This window comes from Hippoglossus stenolepis, chromosome 20, assembly GCF_022539355.2.
Source record: "Hippoglossus stenolepis isolate QCI-W04-F060 chromosome 20, HSTE1.2, whole genome shotgun sequence".
Taxonomy (NCBI): Eukaryota; Metazoa; Chordata; class Actinopteri; order Pleuronectiformes; family Pleuronectidae; genus Hippoglossus; species Hippoglossus stenolepis.
Genome location: NC_061502.1, coordinates 20027288 through 20043871, shown reverse-complemented (window position 1 = coordinate 20043871; position 16584 = coordinate 20027288). Strand labels below are relative to the sequence as shown.

Below are 16584 nucleotides of genomic sequence, written 5' to 3'. Positions count from 1 at the left end.
ATCTGAAAAATATAAGAAAACTTCAATAACTCCAGATGACGTCACCCACACAAGATGGCAGCTTTCGTATCTGAGATGTTTTGGCTTCATTGGCGTCGTCCATCTTTGTTTTACAGTCCGTGATCCTTTGCTCAGCCTGAACCTCTGCAGGTATGATCTTGGTTCACGTTTTGTTTTGGTGTAAAGTTGTTTCTTCATCATCAGGCTTCTTCTTCCTCTTTGACATCATGTCGACATCGATCTGCTCGTTTCCACCGTCTCTCTCCTCCGGGGGTTTTTCTGTTGTTGAGAAAAACTTCATGAGGAAACAGGAAACTCAGTGAAACTTTGACGTGATTCATTTCAGCTCAGATTCTTTTTCCTTTTGGTTGGAGCTGAACCACCTGTGGCGTTGAATCCTGACTCTGAGTGAGGCTGGAGGAGGAGGAGGAGGAGGGGGGGAGAAGGGGAGAAGGAGGCTTCTCCTCCCTCATGGTTTCCTTTCACTTCCCCTCCTCACATTCTGCCTCTCCGTCCGTCTCCCCTCCGCCTAATCCCTCGCTCTCTGGAGGAGCATTAGGCCGAGCAGCTGGGGCCCCTGAATGACTCTCGAAAAAAAGACAGGCCACTCCAGGCGGGGGGGAGGGAGGAGGTGAGGAGGGGACGTCCAGACCACCTGGCTCCTGTAACGTAGAAGAATCCAACGGCCTTTTACGTCACAGGAGGAGGAGGATGAGGAGGAGGAGGAGGAGGAAGAGCAGCTGACTGATGTGGAGACAAACTCCTGGGAACCAAGTTCTTCTTTCTTTCTTTCTTCAGTGTAATTGTCTCATAAAGAATCAATCAATAAAGTTGGATTATTATAATAAACTCATTGTTTAAAGTACATTTCACACATTTCATTTTTAAACTCATACATTTAACATTTTACATGTTGGAACTTTATTGACTCTTCTGTTATTTATATGCTTTGTTTCATTTTCCATTTTCCTTCCAGTAATACCTTCGTGTCTCACTTTGTAGTTCTGACATCACGGGTGTTCCCGCCTCCAGGAACAAACCAAGTTCGACCTGGTTACAGTTTTCAGTCAGAGGTCAGAGGTCACGCGTCCAGAAGTGTTCTTCAGAAATCGTTCAGTGCGTCTGTGAGCAGGTCGACTGAGGTCAAGACGCCATCGCTCACCACTTAAAGTGTGTGGTGTGTGTGTGTGTGTGTGTGTGTGAGTGTGAGAGAGTGAGAGTGTGAGAGTGAGTGACACTGAAGCTCCAGAGCGCCATCGTTCGGTTGGTTATGGAGTTATTCATCTACTTATTAAATCATTGTTGACATATGAATAAATAAGCACATGTGAGGTGATACTTGATCATTTATAGTTTCTTACATTGACTTGTTATAAATGTATATTTTACATTATAAACATGAGCTGATATTTATCGTTTTGTCTTATGACTCTTATAACTTAACTTATAACTAACTCATTTCAGATGAGCGCCACTAAAGATCTAAACTTCTCACATGGCTTCAGTTCATCAACTGGAAATTCATTGATTCAGGTCGATTTACACGTTTGAACCAAGATCATAGAAACGTTAAAAACAGGAAATCGTCTTTTCGTCTCTCCTCTCGTTAACTTATCATCTCATCATCCTCAGATTAATCTGCTGAATCTGAGAATCACTTCAGGTTGAAGTTAGTTTTGTTGCATTTGGAGTAATTTCCCTTTTAATACTTTAAGAGACCTTTAGCAGATAATCTCATAGTACTTATTACTCCCCCCCCTCCATCATAGTGGTGAGTAGGTGATGAGTGAACCCTCCCCCTCCTTCTGCTGAGCTGTGACATCATGAACATCTGCAGGAGAAACTGAACTGAATTCCACATCTGTCCCTCTCGTGTCTGTGAAGCTGCCTTTACACTCCAGCCCTTTAGGGGGCGATACGCGGTCACTGTCTCATGAAGCACCTGTCACCTGAGCACGTGTCGCAGGAAACCAGCTGCTGCAGGTGAGTGTTTGCGTGAGAACATCTGTTAGCTTAGCTGCTAATCCCCAGTTCCCTCTGACGTCAGGCTGAGACAGTTTAATAAGTTTGATTAAATGGTTAAAACCCAGAACAGCTTAACAGTTTAAAGGGGATTCTGCTACAGAGCTAGCATTAGCATTAGCATTGACACTAGCACCGCTCACCAGCTGGTTAGCATCTGAAGAAACGAAGCTAACACGTGTTAAAGTGACAACAACGTGTTTAATGGCTCATTAGCTGCAGTTCAGGCAGCGGCTAACGTTAGCATCCCGCCACGTTGAAGCTAACATCACTGTTTGATACTGTTGCTGCAATAACTGTCAATCATATTCACATTTTATTTTGTAGGTCCCCTCATTACTTTGTCTTTAAATTCAAACATCTGTTGCAGCTTTGTGCTCGTCTCTTGTTTATTGGCTCGTTCGTTCTTCTCTTATAGCGTAGTACTTTACTGTGTATTCTAGTACTTTACTGTGTATTCTAGTACTTTACTGTGTATCTGTGTATTCTAGTACTTTACTGTGTATTCTAGTACTTTACTGTGTATCAGGTACTTACAGTGTGTATGCTGGGTATGTACGTGTTGCTGTAACAATCATTTCCCAATTTGGAATTAATAAAATCTGTCTGTCTGTCCATCGGTCTATCCGTCTATCTATCTATCTATCTGTCTGTCCGTCTATCTGTCCATCTATCTGTCCATCTATCTGTCCGTCTATCTGTCTGTCTGTCTGTCCTTCATCTATATCTTTCTATGTCTTATTGTTAACAAGTTTCCGTAAAAACATCCAAACCATGACGGGATAATTTATATATATATTTAACAAATATTGTTACGTGTGTTTTATTATTGAGCCGTTAAACTCCAGTGTTACTAAAAACTGAACTGAGGGGGCGGAGCCGCAGCTTCAGGTGCTCGACCAATCGTGAGTCAGTCTCAGCTGTCAATCAAGACATTTCACCTTTTTATATCATCTAATAACTGATTAAAACCAAACTGATCAGAAACATGAAAGGAAACATCAGGGAGAGAAGAACGACCTGAAATGACGCGTGTGTGTGTGGGCGTGCGTGTGTGTGTGTGTGTGTGGGTGTGTGTGTGCGTGTGTGTGCTGGTGATGGAATCTTTTGATCAAGCTTCTGCTGCCACCTGCTGGCTGCAGGAAGTCTGGAGTCAGCAGAATGTTCAAGTTTAAAGATCTATAAACTCTTTGTGAAATATTAGATAAATGTATTCTTGTATTAATAAATACAGTTTAGTTAGAGATGACAACATATTTGAGTTGTTGTAAGATACACAGTTAAACACGAACAATAACAGGAATAATTAAAAATAAGGAACAATCAACTTAATGAAATATGAGATTATACAACTTAGAATAACATTTAATTAAACCAATTATACAGGAAGATTAGTTTTAAATGATAGAAACAAAAGAGCGAAACTCTTCAAACAGTGGTTTCACAAGTTTCAGTCAATTAACTTCAAAACATAGAAAAACTGCTGTTAATACAATAATAATATTAATAATATAACCTTTTATTTCTTTCACAATGTGCTCCACATAGAAGCAGCTGAAAGAATTCTACATACGCATGTTACATGATGCAAACTTTGTTGAAGAACTTTATTTTTTCCAAACTTTGATTGTATGTAGTCAACTGTGTGTGTGTGTGTGTGTGTGTGTGTGTGTGTGTGTGTGTGTGAATATATTCAATAAATAATTTCGTTTGATTTTGGATATACATTAATAAGTTCTTATTAGTAGACGACATAAGTTTATAATGTCAACAGTATATTCTTTCATTGAAAAGTGTTAACTGAGCTGAAGTAAGCAGAAAACAAACTCTCCTCCTTCCCTCTCCTTCTCCTCCTCCTCCTCCTCTTCTCCTCCTCTCCTCCTCCTCTTCTCCTCCTCTTCTATAGCAGCAGGTGACACTGTCTCAAAGCTTTCACCCCCCCCCTCCCCCTTCTGACATCATCCCTCTAAGATGAGCTGACCTCTAACCCCCCCCACACACCCACACATCCAGGGGGTCTTTCTTTCCTTTGTCACTTCGCAGTAAATGAGACGTTTAATCCGTTTAAAAAGGAGAAAGAACAAACTTCTTCTAAATCCTCAAAGTTTAAACCCATGACCTCATCACATCTGATGAATGTTAATCATGTGACATCTTATTATTTTGATATTTACTAAATGATATTTGACAAACGCTGTCTGAACGGAAATTGATCAAACAAAGTCCGAGTTTCTCACCATGAAAACATGAGGATGAGCTCATTTGTACTGTAATAATTCTCATTATTATAAAGTCTATAAAACCAAATCTTCTAAGTCTGTGCACAAGATATTTAAAATGTAAAATAAGAAACGTTAAAGAAACAGTTCAACACTTTATGAATTATGAGTTTACACTTTAACAGAGACATTTACGTATTTATACAACTTCTCATCCAACTGAAAAAGATTTAAATACAGAATCCAGTCACTTGATATTGGGCTTTAATGTTAATTCTCATATTCTCAAACATTTATAATCAATCAAATCAACACAAATCTCCGGTTTTCCCTGAAATAAATTATAAATTAACTTCTTAACTTTTTTCCTGCTTGTTTCATTCTAAGGATTTTTTGACAGAGAAAGGCAAAGAAAACCGTGATAATATTAGACGGATATTATATTAGACATATAAACATCTTTCTCCTCTTTATTATTTGTCTTGGTTCCAGGTTAAGAACCACATCTGTAAACACTGATGAGCAGCAGGTCAAAATAAAACGACCACTGACGCATAAAGTCGTGTTAAATTACTGTGACTACATCAACGGACAAATAAACCATTAAATACATTTTTCTCATTTACTTCAATATATTTTTATCAGCATATAAAACTTTTCGAATTTCTAATTATTCCACATTTCTTCTCGAGTTTTGATTTTCTTTACTGTAGCAGAGCAACTGCAGGAAACAGATACTGTAAAGTTTAAAACCTTAAACACAGTAATAATAACAATAACAATAATAATGTAGAAAAACAGAATTTTAATCCGAGGTAAGGTATGAAAGATTTAGATTTTAAAGTTGATAGTGTTGTCAAGCATCCATTGAATTATTCAGGAAATGTTTTTCACATTATTCATTTCAAACAATCTTGAACATATCAATATAAAAACAACTCCACATTAGAACTAGTATATATATTAAAGTCTGAAATGAAATCACACCTGCTCCGACTTTTATTCACCGTCATAAATATCCAGTTTATTACAAAACACCTCACGTCAACATTATAAATAGATTTTATAAAACACAGGGAAACATCTCCTGGTGATAGAAACACAACGAGAACAACGACCAACAGATACAAGAACATCCAGAGCGTCATCACTTCAACTCTCTGAGCACGTCCAACAAGCAGCTGTGCAGTTTCACATGTTTCCACATCTGGAGGAAAAGAAGCTTTAAAAATACCAATGAAGAATCAACAGGTTTTCAGTTTTAAAGAAAGAAAATCCAGATCAGAAACCACCAGAAATAAGTCTTCATTTTTTTAAGTGTGCTTTAACTTTAACATTTTATTTCCCTCAGCTGTGTTTTTACATCTCGTTTAAAGAAACCAGACTTTCTGGAAAATACACATTTTCTGATTTATAACAAATAATAAGATTTGACCAAACTCCATTTATAAAAGTTGTATGTTTCTCACTTAGTGAATTTTCTGGTGTGTCGCGGTTCCTCACTTGAACTGGTCTGCCTCAGTCCCAGTCCTCACCAGCTCCAGTGGTACATGTGCGCCAGCTGCTGCACCCCCGGGTGCGGCTGCGGCAGGCCGGGGTGCTCGGGGCCGTAGGGGTGCAGCAGCGGGGAGTAGGCGCACAGGGGCAGGCTGAGGCCGGACCTGAGGGGCCCCTCCAGGTCCTGCGCGCTGATCCGGTCGCAGGGCTTCCCGTCCTGCACCAGCAGCGGGATGGCGACCCGGCGGCCCGGCAGCAGCTGCAGCGCCTCCAGGCTGCGCTCGGCCCGGGCCCGCTTCATCTTGTAGCGGTGGTTCTGGAACCAGATCTTCACCTGGTTCGGGGTGAGGCGGATCAGCCCGGCCAGGTGCTCCCTCTCCGGGGCGGACAGGTAGCGCTGCTGCCGGAAGCGACGCTCCAGCTCGAAGGTCTGCGCCTTGGAGAACAGCACGCGCCGCTTCCGGCCGCGGCTCTTCTGCGCCTCGGCCCCCCCCGGGTCCCGCCCCGGGTCCCGCTCCGGGTCCGGGGACTCGTCCGCGGACCGCTGCGGGGATTTGGGCTCAGGTCGAGGCTTGAAGGAGAGACCGTGTACTGCAGGGGGACAAGTAATCTGATTACTCTCTGGATTCTTACTCTGAAACTGAAAAGTATTAGTTTTCTGTTCAGCTTTTAATTCTGCTTTGGAAAAGAAGCTTCACGTGAATATTGACAAAAACACGATTTAAAGTTGAACCATCTCCTCCTGCTCTGTTCAGCATGAAATACATAAATCAGCTGATTGATCAGAATAAAAGAAAAACCAGATATCATTTTAATTCTGCAGTAAAAAGACACAAGGACATTATCCAGTTACACGTGGCTGTGTGAAGATTAACTGATGGTCTGAAGTCATTTTTAAACTTAGTGATAAAAGTGAAAATACATTTATAACATATTTCAGTTAGATATTGATATTTCAGCAGGTTAATACAGTTTCGTGTAGATTTTGTAAAGACGTCAGATTTAAACCTTAGAGGCAGAAATGAGATAAAGTCAAGTTAAGGTGAATTAAGTGATGAATTAAGTGATGAATTAAATGATGAATTAAATTGATCATTATGATTAAATGTCCTCACGTGAGAAGTGCAGGCTTCCGGCCCCGCGGCTCCACCGGCCCAGGATCCCGGCTCCTCCGCCGCACAAGCTCCGCGCGTTAAATCCCCGTTTCTGCGGGTTTTCCGAGCCGGAGACTTCCGGGTCGTCCTCCTCCGTCTCCTCGGTACCGGAGCCGCCGCTGGACCTTCCCGTCGGGTCCGGGAGATCCAGGATGTCCCGCACGGAGAACCCAGTTCTTGTGATTGTGCCAAAAGACATGGCGAGGCAAAGGAAGCGGGGAGTTGCAGGTTCGAGTCCGCGATGCTTCAGCGGCTGCAGCCCGTTAAAGAGGAGCAGACACCGGAGGACCTGCGTCCATGGAGGTCGTTAAATGAAGCGGGAGCCCGGAGCTGCTCGGGCCGACCGGAGGAGAGGGTCTAACGGCATGGGGAGGGGGACGTGAGGAGCGCGTGTCCTCCGTCCTTTTAACGACGCGTGTGTGTGTGTGTGTGTGTGTGCGTGTGCGTGTGTGTGTGTGAGAGAACCGTTAAAAGGGACGGAGGCGGGTCCCGGGAGTCAAGAGGAAGAGGGTGTGAAACTGAACCGGGATCAGATCAGGGAGGAGATGAATGTCTAATGATGGAGGATTAGACAGAAACAACTCATTTACATGTGATGGACACTGATCCGCTGCCTGTTCAACCGAAGAAGAAGAAAAGATCATAAACATCCCGGAATAAGGTTTTTTTATTCAGAGGAAGAAACGTACAAAAGTAAAATTAATAAGTAGAAATATTAAATGAAAAATACAACAAAGTGAAAACCACAAGACGCATCAAATATTTCTTTAATTTGGTAAAATATATTTAATTTAAGTTCATTATTTGTTGCTCGTAAACCCACAAGAGTTAATTAATAAATAAATAATACAGAGGACAATAAGTTTAAAGTGCATCATGCCAGCAGATGCATTAGAATAAAGTTCTTCTGATGTGTTTTATTTATTATAATTAACTAAACTTTTAAAAGCACCGTCAGAGAACTTGCATTATATTTAAATATGAAACGTTTCTCAGCAGACGTGTAGAAAGGACCTGAAGGTGGATCAGTGACGGAGCAGCAGCAGACCTGAGATCTGCTCAGTGTTTGTTGTGAGGATTAACTGAAGAGTCTTACTTCATATCTGTGTGTTCTTAATAATCACTGTGATCCTTTAATTCTCCTGAGTGCAAAACAAACTCAGACCTTTTCACTGTGATGCTCATGGATCTGCTCTGATGCGTTTTCATCATCTGGACTGTTTGAATCTGGATTTTAAAAGCCTGTATTCAGTGATGAGGGAATCTGGAGTGTTTATCACCGTGGTCTTTACTTAATAGATGATTAAATAGCACAGTAAGAAACACTGAGTCTGAGATAAAACAGTCTCCAGTCATTATATGTGATGGAACTATTTGATCTCTGGCTGTCAGGCAGGTTCACAGGTGAAGTGGTCGGCATGTTGGGGCCCCGGTTAAATGAGGGTCTCTATTTCTGTCTCAGTTTTAGGGACCTTAAGAGTCCGGAGAAATGTGGACAGCGTCGTCAGGAGCAACCAGAGCAACAGCGATGAGTTTTAACAAACAATAAATCATGTTTTCAAGCATAATTGTTCAACATGATGGTTCCTCATCATGTAAGTTAAAACCTATATCATCATTTAGGAAACTGTGGCAGACGTTCTTCAGTGTTCTGATATATTTATACTAAAGATTTATTGATTCCTTGTAAAGAAAAGTCAGCAGCATGTTAACGTCTCGAGAATCTTGAGTTTCAGACCTAAAGTTCAGCAGTTGATTGATTTTGAACATTTCATCTGTGATTTGTGTTTTTCAAATGTTCCTTTTGTCTCAAAGAAAAACAAAACATCACCAAACTGCTTATTTTCTTATTACAAGCAAAAAAATCTGAAGCAGCAAAAAATGTTCAGTGAACGAACATATATTTTTTTATTATGTTAAATAAAAATATGAGTTAACAGTTTATTAAAAGATTTAAAATGTGTAAGAAGGATTTAAAAAAACAGGCTCTTTGAGAATTTTCTTCTTTTTTTGGGGGATTTGTCTGTCTGGTTAGTTTACTGTGTGATGTGTGTGCCAATGAGTTGTGTGTGTGTGTGTCTGTCTATGTGTGAGTGTGTACGTGTCTGTGTGTGTGTGTCTGTGTGTGTACGTGTGTGCGCCTGCTGGGTGGTCGAACTCTGCAAACAAACACACGACGAGCCGACGGCCACAAAGACTGCACAGCCTCCACATTTATCCCATTTATTCCCCCTGAACACTTTATAATGGCCTGACTGACACACACACACACACACACACACACACACACACACACACACACACACACACACACTCTCACTATCTGCTGGGAATACATGTGAGGCTGCTGGGAGTTGTCATGGCTTCACACTGCAGCCTTCAATAGACTGTCCTCTATATTCATGACCACACACACAGACGCACCAGTTCAGGTTATTTTAACAAATAATAGAATAACACTTGAAAAGAAATGTAACTTATTAAATTGGTATTAAAACACGACAACCAGTCTAATGAAATGTGAGAACATGAAGAATTTACTAAATGTAACACGTTAAAAATAAAATAAAAGATAATTAAATAGTAAATATCGTTTTGTTAGTATGGAAACAAATACTTTAAATATTAATAATTAATTAAATAAGATAAAATAGATGAATTGGAAGATAAGTAGAAAAGACAATAAAATACATTGAAATACCAAAATAACATGAAATGACTATTCAAATAAAAGTTTAAAAAAAGGAAAACTCATGAAAAATGTATTTACAATTGGACAAAATAAATAAAAATAGATAAATGTTGTGATTCAACTGTTCTTTATTTAAATAAACCAAATAACAAACAGGTGAATAAGAAATCTGATTGAAACTAGAATAAAACAAAACAATGTCATAAAAAATGAAAAATAAAATAACAATATAATGGATGTGACTCAGATTAAGATGCAGTTGCTCAGTTTTATGATTCATGTTTTGTTGTTGTCGTGTCAGAAGGTTTTGTGGTTTGTGTTCACGTCTGTTTCGACTCTGATTCTGTTAAAAAACAGTTTTCTGAGCTTTAATTTCCTACTTTTTAAAAATCCTTTTATTCTGTCACATTTATAAAGAACAGTTCAAAGATGAAGAACAAGTGAACTGAGCACATCTGGATTTTTAAAGTAAAAACAAACTGGGAAATATTAAAAAGGAAACACATCAGATATTTTTATCCTGAAAAGAGAAAAAGAAAAAGACAAATCATGAATCTTAGTCCCTTAACATATTAATATAATTTTATTTAGAGATGCAGAACCTCCCATAACCTCCAGGCCCCCCCCCCCCCTCTGTTCAAACCTGAGCTCAGACTGCCCTCTGGTGTCTGATTGAGGAACTGCAGCTCAGACACATCAGCACATTTTCATAAAAATAAACTGAACCTGAAAAATTACAAAGAAAAAGACAAGAAAATTCAAAAAAATAAGGAAAATGTTCGAAACCGAACAAAATCTGATCTGTTTTTGTTGAGGTGAACGATCTTTAATCCTGTGATGAATGAAAATGAAATGATAAGAATTGTTATATTATTATGATTATTATTATTGTTAGTTATCACTATTTTAATTTTCCACCCTCCCTCATTGTTCTCTGATCATTTTCTAAATAAATCTAATTAAAGTTCCCCAAAAGGTTCTGAACGTAATTGTGGAACTAATTATAGGAAGTTTTTGATTTTATTTGTTAAATTTTTTTTTAAGTGTTGTCAATAAGTAACAAGCATTTTTACATGATCAGATTAAATTATAAATAATCTCTGATCAGATGACTGGAAATGTCTGAACATCTAAACTCACCCAACTGATGCCAAACTACACAAAACATCATTTATACGTTAAAGATAAATTACAGTCAATTTCAAATTGAAGTTTCCAATGAGAGGGAAACTGTAATTCGTGAATTAGACCAATAGGAGGCGCTGCTGCATTATAAATAAACTGTGTTTTGAGTAACTCATCTGACTTTGTAAATCACGTCTCTGTTCACAGACGACCTCTGGTGACGCTGTGATCGTCCTCCATCGTCTTTCTGTGACGCCTCCAAACACGTCCACACTAAAGAGAAGTTGTCGACCGGATTCTTCAGAACTTCCAGGTTCGTTGGACTCACTCACAGGAGACACGGAAATGTTCTGAACGTCCGTTTCATGACGTCCAGTGACTGGACGTGCAATGAATTGTGGGATTCAGTTACAGCTTCACATACAAGATACACACAACAACCACAAGGAGACAAAACAACCACAAAGAGACAAAACGTGACAACAAAGAGACACAAAATTAACTTGAAGGGACATAACATGACTCAAAGAGACAAAGACACAAAACATCAGTCATGTCAAACTTTGACTCACCTACAGAAACATTTATTATTTACAACTTTAAACTCTTTTGTTTCTGATTTAGATTCAAGGTTCTACAAATTAAAAACCACAAGAACAAATATCACTTTTTGTGTTTTGATTTAATTGGATAAACACATGAAAACTATTTTACCCTTTTGATGAATTTCACAAAACAGAAGAATTTCCAGCAAAAAATTAGTAATTTCCTCAGATTTATTTTTAATAAAGTTCTTCAAAAGAAATTAAACATAATCTTTTCATTCAAGTGTTTTTTTATCTCTCAAAATGCAAATTACTGAAGGAAATTTAATTATTAGATTCATTTAAATCATTAGATGAATCTTTAATGAAAGAATTCGTTTTTTAAATCCAGACTTTTATTAACTTAACAGTTAAACATAGATTTCTTCTGCTAAACGGAGTCATGTGGTTTGTTTTTGTTTTCAAAGACGTGGCAGAAATAAATTCTCTGTGTTCACCTCCCGTTGCTGATTGGTCCGAACAAAACCATCAGCCAATGACAAACGAGTACGATGACCGAGCCCTCGGAGTCATTTACAGAAAACATGCTAATGCTGAAGTGGACCAATCGCAGAGGGACAAGTGATTCAGGTGGAACGGGATTGGCTGAAAGGAAACTTCTGCAGGTGAGAGAAAGAGAGAAAGAGAGAGTGAGAAGAGGAAGAAGAAGAAGAAGAAGAAGAAGAAGAAGAAGAAGAAGAGGAGGTGAAACGACAGGTGAGAGCTCAGCTGTTTGTTTTCAATTCAATTCATTCATGTGATTCCTGCAGATTCACTTTGTGTTTTCACTTATTTATAGTTTGAACACTTTTCAAGCTAATAATGATAATAATTACAAACTTAAATCAAGTAACAGCACAAATATATCAATGAAAACATAGATTTCATGTAAATTAAGTAACAACAGTAACAAATAACCTGAAATAAAATATATGTTGAGAAAATATTCAAAGAGAGAGATTAGAAAGATAGAAACTGATTTGACGTCATGTTGATGTTTATGTTTATATTGTTTTCAGTAAATTAATTTGAATGTCGTCGTCGTCACCGCTGCTTTTAATGAACATGTTTAAAAACCATTCTGTCACATCAGAGCAACTTTATAATCACACATTCAAAAGTTACGTGAAAACAATTTCCAGTTCATTCATCTCAGATGTGACATTTGAGCTCATGAATGTTTCAAACAGATTTTAAATCAGATGTTAACTATTCAAGTTCTTCCAGTTTTTAATGACACTGCTTTAAAGACTTTAATGTCTCGTCACTCCACAGTTTGTTTTATCTATAAATGTATTAATCTGTTATGTATTCTGTGTTGGTTCTGAGTCTGTTGATCGTAAACATGTTTCACGTCTGGTTTCGTGTCTCAGGATGATTCGTCCGCTGCTGCTGTGTTTCTTCCTCTGCGTCGCGTGCGGCCGCAGCAAACCGACCGAGAAGAAGAGTCGAGTGGTCGAGGAAGAGCCGCTCAGCCACGCCAAGCACGAAGACGACGAAGGCTTCGAATACGACCACGAAGCTTTTCTGGGAGAAGATGAAGCCCCAAAATTTGACAAGCTCCCCCTAGAGGAGAGCGTGCGTCGACTCAGGTGAGTTAAATACGTAAATAACTTTAGCTTGAAGTTAGATTCCCACAGTTAAAGACGAGGAGTCCCCGTGCTGTCGAGCTGTGGACGTGTCACCGCAGCTGCTTCAGGTGTGTCTTTCTGGGAATGAGGCGTCTTGTTGGAAACGTTCAGGTTTTTATTTCCTGCTCCGCGGGTTTACGTGAACTCGACTCGTTCAACAAGTCCAACCTGGTGATGGGGTTTTTTTTTTTTTAAACGTTGAAAAGAGGCTGAACTTTATTCAAAACCTTTTAACAGGACAGAATAAAAAAAAAAACTTGAAACGAAGAGTTTTTATCAGTTGTTAAAGAATCAGATTTTCTTTAAATAAAATCAGAGGAACACGAAAACATTTATACGATGAGATCAGTCGTGTGCTTTAATACTTCGAAGGCTTCAGACCTTTATGATCAGCTTCCTGTTCCTGCAGCCTGATCGTGGACAGAATCGACGTCAACAAAGACGATTTCATCTCAGAGGACGAGCTGAAGATCTGGATCGAGACCGTTCAGAGGAACCACACGTTCGACCAGATGGAGAGTCAGTGGAAACACTACGACGCCGACCAGGACGGACTGATCAGCTGGGACGAGTATAATCGCACCAAGTACAGCGGTAAGACCATTGAAACGCTGGCTATCGAACTCCGAGTCACATTCATGAGACGCCTCTGATCCGTTTGTGATCACCTCCGACAGACGGCACTCACCTGGAGTCAGAGTTCAACTACAGCAAGGTGATGGTGCGGGAGGAGCGACACTTCAGAGCCGCCGACAGGGACGGAGATTTCAAAGCAGACAAACAAGAGTTCAACGCTTTTCTTCATCCTGAAAACCACCAGCACATGAGAGAGATCGTGGTTCAGGTGAGTGACGTCACATGATGTCACGTGATGTCACTGATTCCGGCTCCTTCAGTATTTTAAACGTTTTGATTTGTGCGAACAGGAAACGATCGATGAAATCGACAAGAACGGAGACGGCTTCATCGACCTGAAAGAGTTCATGGGTAAAAAGTTCTGCTCACAACTTTATACATTTAAAACGTGAAGCTTTAACGGTCGAATCAGTTTCATCGTTTCATACGAACAACGTCAGACTTCACAACTTGACGACTTGAGAGTTTGAGCCGGACCCTGAACCCTCTGGTTTGGTTAATGTGAATAAAGTTTGAGTTGAATCAGTGGAGGGGGGGGTTGACGTCCTCACATGTTTAAAGAAGACCACACAGTGAGAGTAACCTGATTCCCCTGTAATCTGACTACTTGGCTGTAGATGACCTGCAAATCCCAGAAAATGATGAGAACTTTCCAGAGTGGGCTGAAACCGAACGTCAGCATTTCTTGGATATAAAGGACAAAAACAAAGACAGGAAGTTGGACAGGCAGGAAACCATGGACTGGATCTTCAAGCCTGATTTGAGCTACGCTGACGCTGAATCTAAACACCTGGTGACGGAGTCCGACGCCGACAAGGTCCAAATGTTTCATAGAAACCACGGATTTGATCTCAGCTAGTTTCATCTTCACCTGTTCAGCTCGTTTACTTGTTGTTTTCCTTTTCTTCAGGATGGAAAACTGACCAAGACGGAAATCCTGAACAACCACGAGATGTTTGTTGGAAGTCAGGTGACGAACTACGGAGAAGCTCTTCTACGACACGACGAGTTCTAGATGTTTACATAGAAAACGTGATTTTTACTCCTGTTTTTCACTGGTACATGAATCTGGGTTATTTTTCTGGTTAAATGTTTATTGGTCAGTTTGGTGTTTTTCAGGTTTAATGTCACAATCTGTAATCTGACTAAAACAACTTCTCTACAATAAAAATAAAAGAACATTTTTAAATGTCTATTTTGAGTTTTTACCCTTTAAACCTTTTTATTAAATATAAGATTAGATTCTTTACATGTGGTGTAAACAACCTGTTGGTTGGTTTCTTTGTGGCATCAGAACGAAGGCCACACTTTCATTTTTCTAAGTTTTATACAGCACAATTTAAAACGGACTAAAACACAAACCCCCGAGGTTTCAAACTGATACGAGACCAGTTTACACAAGTCTCTGATTTCGTTGTTCAAACTGTAAAATGCTGTGTGGACGTCGGCTGTGACTGTAAACATGAGTTCCAAAGTTCAAATACATCAGTGTGGACGCAGACTTCTGAAACTTCTCATTGTTCCTGAAGTCAAAGTTAATTTGTCTTTTGTCCCTTTAGCTTTGAGAGCGAAGACGAACGGACGAGTGTTGTTCGTGAACGGAAGCAGAACAGGAAGAAGAGAAGCGGCTGAGACACGGTGAGTGAACGAGACACAACAACCAAATACAACTCAAACTCTTCAGCTGATCAAAGTCTCAGGAACAGTTCACTTCATGTGTTGAGGTCAGGTATCGTGCGACAGAAATTGTCACTAAGCTAATTAGAACCATCACAGTAACACTTTCATTAAAAGGATCAAACGTTTGCTGCGTTCTGAAAGTTTTAAAAATAGGTTTTTAAAGTTAAGGTTCTAAAAGTTCTGCAGGTTCATTCAGGTAGTTTGATTAGTTGAATGTAGATAAGACAGAGTAAAGATTGGGGCTGTCTTCTATCCCTCTAGCATGTTTTCTTTATTCCATATTTAAATGATGAAGGCAGAAAGAGGGACAGGTGGCACGGAAGTGAAGGTAAATATTTCAAAATAAAAGCTTCGAGGATAGCCACTGGTAAACCGTCAAAATAAAAGTGAAATATATGAACACCTGACTGTGATGAAGAACCCGGCACTTTGCAAATAAAGTTGTCACCTGTAGCTTCAGATTAAGAAACATTTAGCAGTTAATTCAGTGAGTGTCATAGTGTAAATATTTCAAAAATAAAAGCCATGAATGGTAAGAATGCTGTACAGGAACCAACGAAGCTACAAACCTGTAACTAGCACCGACGTGTAGATGAGATTATATCGTTTCCACAGACCATCATCAGATTACCTGAAGCTTCCATGGTTTGACACCAGAGTGTGAGCGAGCGTTGGGCCTCGGGTTTGAGCTCGACTGGCCGATGCTCTTGTTCTCGATGTTTCTCTCTGGAACAACCGACTCGTGAACGTTTTCATTTCAGCTGAACGAGGCGACGACTCAGGTGAACCCAGCGTCACTTTATGTAGCTTCTCTGTTTTGCACGTACGGTGGCGGCGGCTCAGCGCTGTGAGCCGAACTGAGGCAAGCAGCTTTACGGAAGCTTTAGTCGCCGTGGCAGGAAGTGACTTTCCAGCTTTTCCATCATTAATACCGGACTTGGACGTCTGACACAGCAGCTGGTCGTCGTAACGAGGCGTCTCAGACTTAGAGGGATTTCTCCTCCAGATTCCCATTTGGACGACAGACAGAGGCGTCGCGCCGCAGAATGCAGAATGAGAGGAAACATGAGGATGTGATCTACTCTCCTCGCTTCCTTCTCCCTTTTCTCTTCCTCATTCCCTTTCCTAAGTGGCGGCCATTTAAACATGTAGGCCGAGGTTTAAATGAAAACAGACGACACGACATCAACATTTCTTCTTTATGAAAGATGCAAATCAAACAAGAAAGTCAAATGAAAGGCCCCTGAGGCTCAAACACAGATGACAAAGTTTGTTTTGTTAATTCTTTGCATCTGCGTTACAGAGCCATGCTTTTATTTTGACTTATTTGTCTCGGTCAGGCTC

At 39.9% G+C, this 16584-nt stretch overlaps 2 protein-coding genes across 2 annotated transcripts; one reads left to right on the top strand and one right to left on the bottom strand.

Moving 5' to 3' along the window:
- Positions 1-5168: 5168 nt before the first annotated feature.
- On the bottom strand, positions 5169-7237 carry nkx2.2b (NK2 homeobox 2b). The gene is made up of 2 exons (XM_035144685.2): positions 6854-7237; positions 5169-6329 (listed from the first exon to the last, which is right to left on the bottom strand). The coding sequence occupies exons 1-2, from the start codon at positions 7089-7091 to the stop codon at positions 5773-5775; spliced, it is 795 nt and encodes a 264-aa protein (XP_035000576.1). The 5' UTR covers positions 7092-7237; the 3' UTR covers positions 5169-5772.
- Positions 7238-11771: 4534 nt separating this feature from the next.
- LOC118099892 (calumenin-A) lies at positions 11772-14753 on the top strand. Its single transcript, XM_035144684.2, has 7 exons — positions 11772-12010; positions 12667-12885; positions 13334-13518; positions 13602-13768; positions 13851-13911; positions 14178-14377; positions 14471-14753. The coding sequence occupies exons 2-7, from the start codon at positions 12668-12670 to the stop codon at positions 14573-14575; spliced, it is 936 nt and encodes a 311-aa protein (XP_035000575.1). The 5' UTR covers positions 11772-12010; position 12667; the 3' UTR covers positions 14576-14753.
- The last annotated feature ends 1831 nt before the right edge of the window (positions 14754-16584 follow it).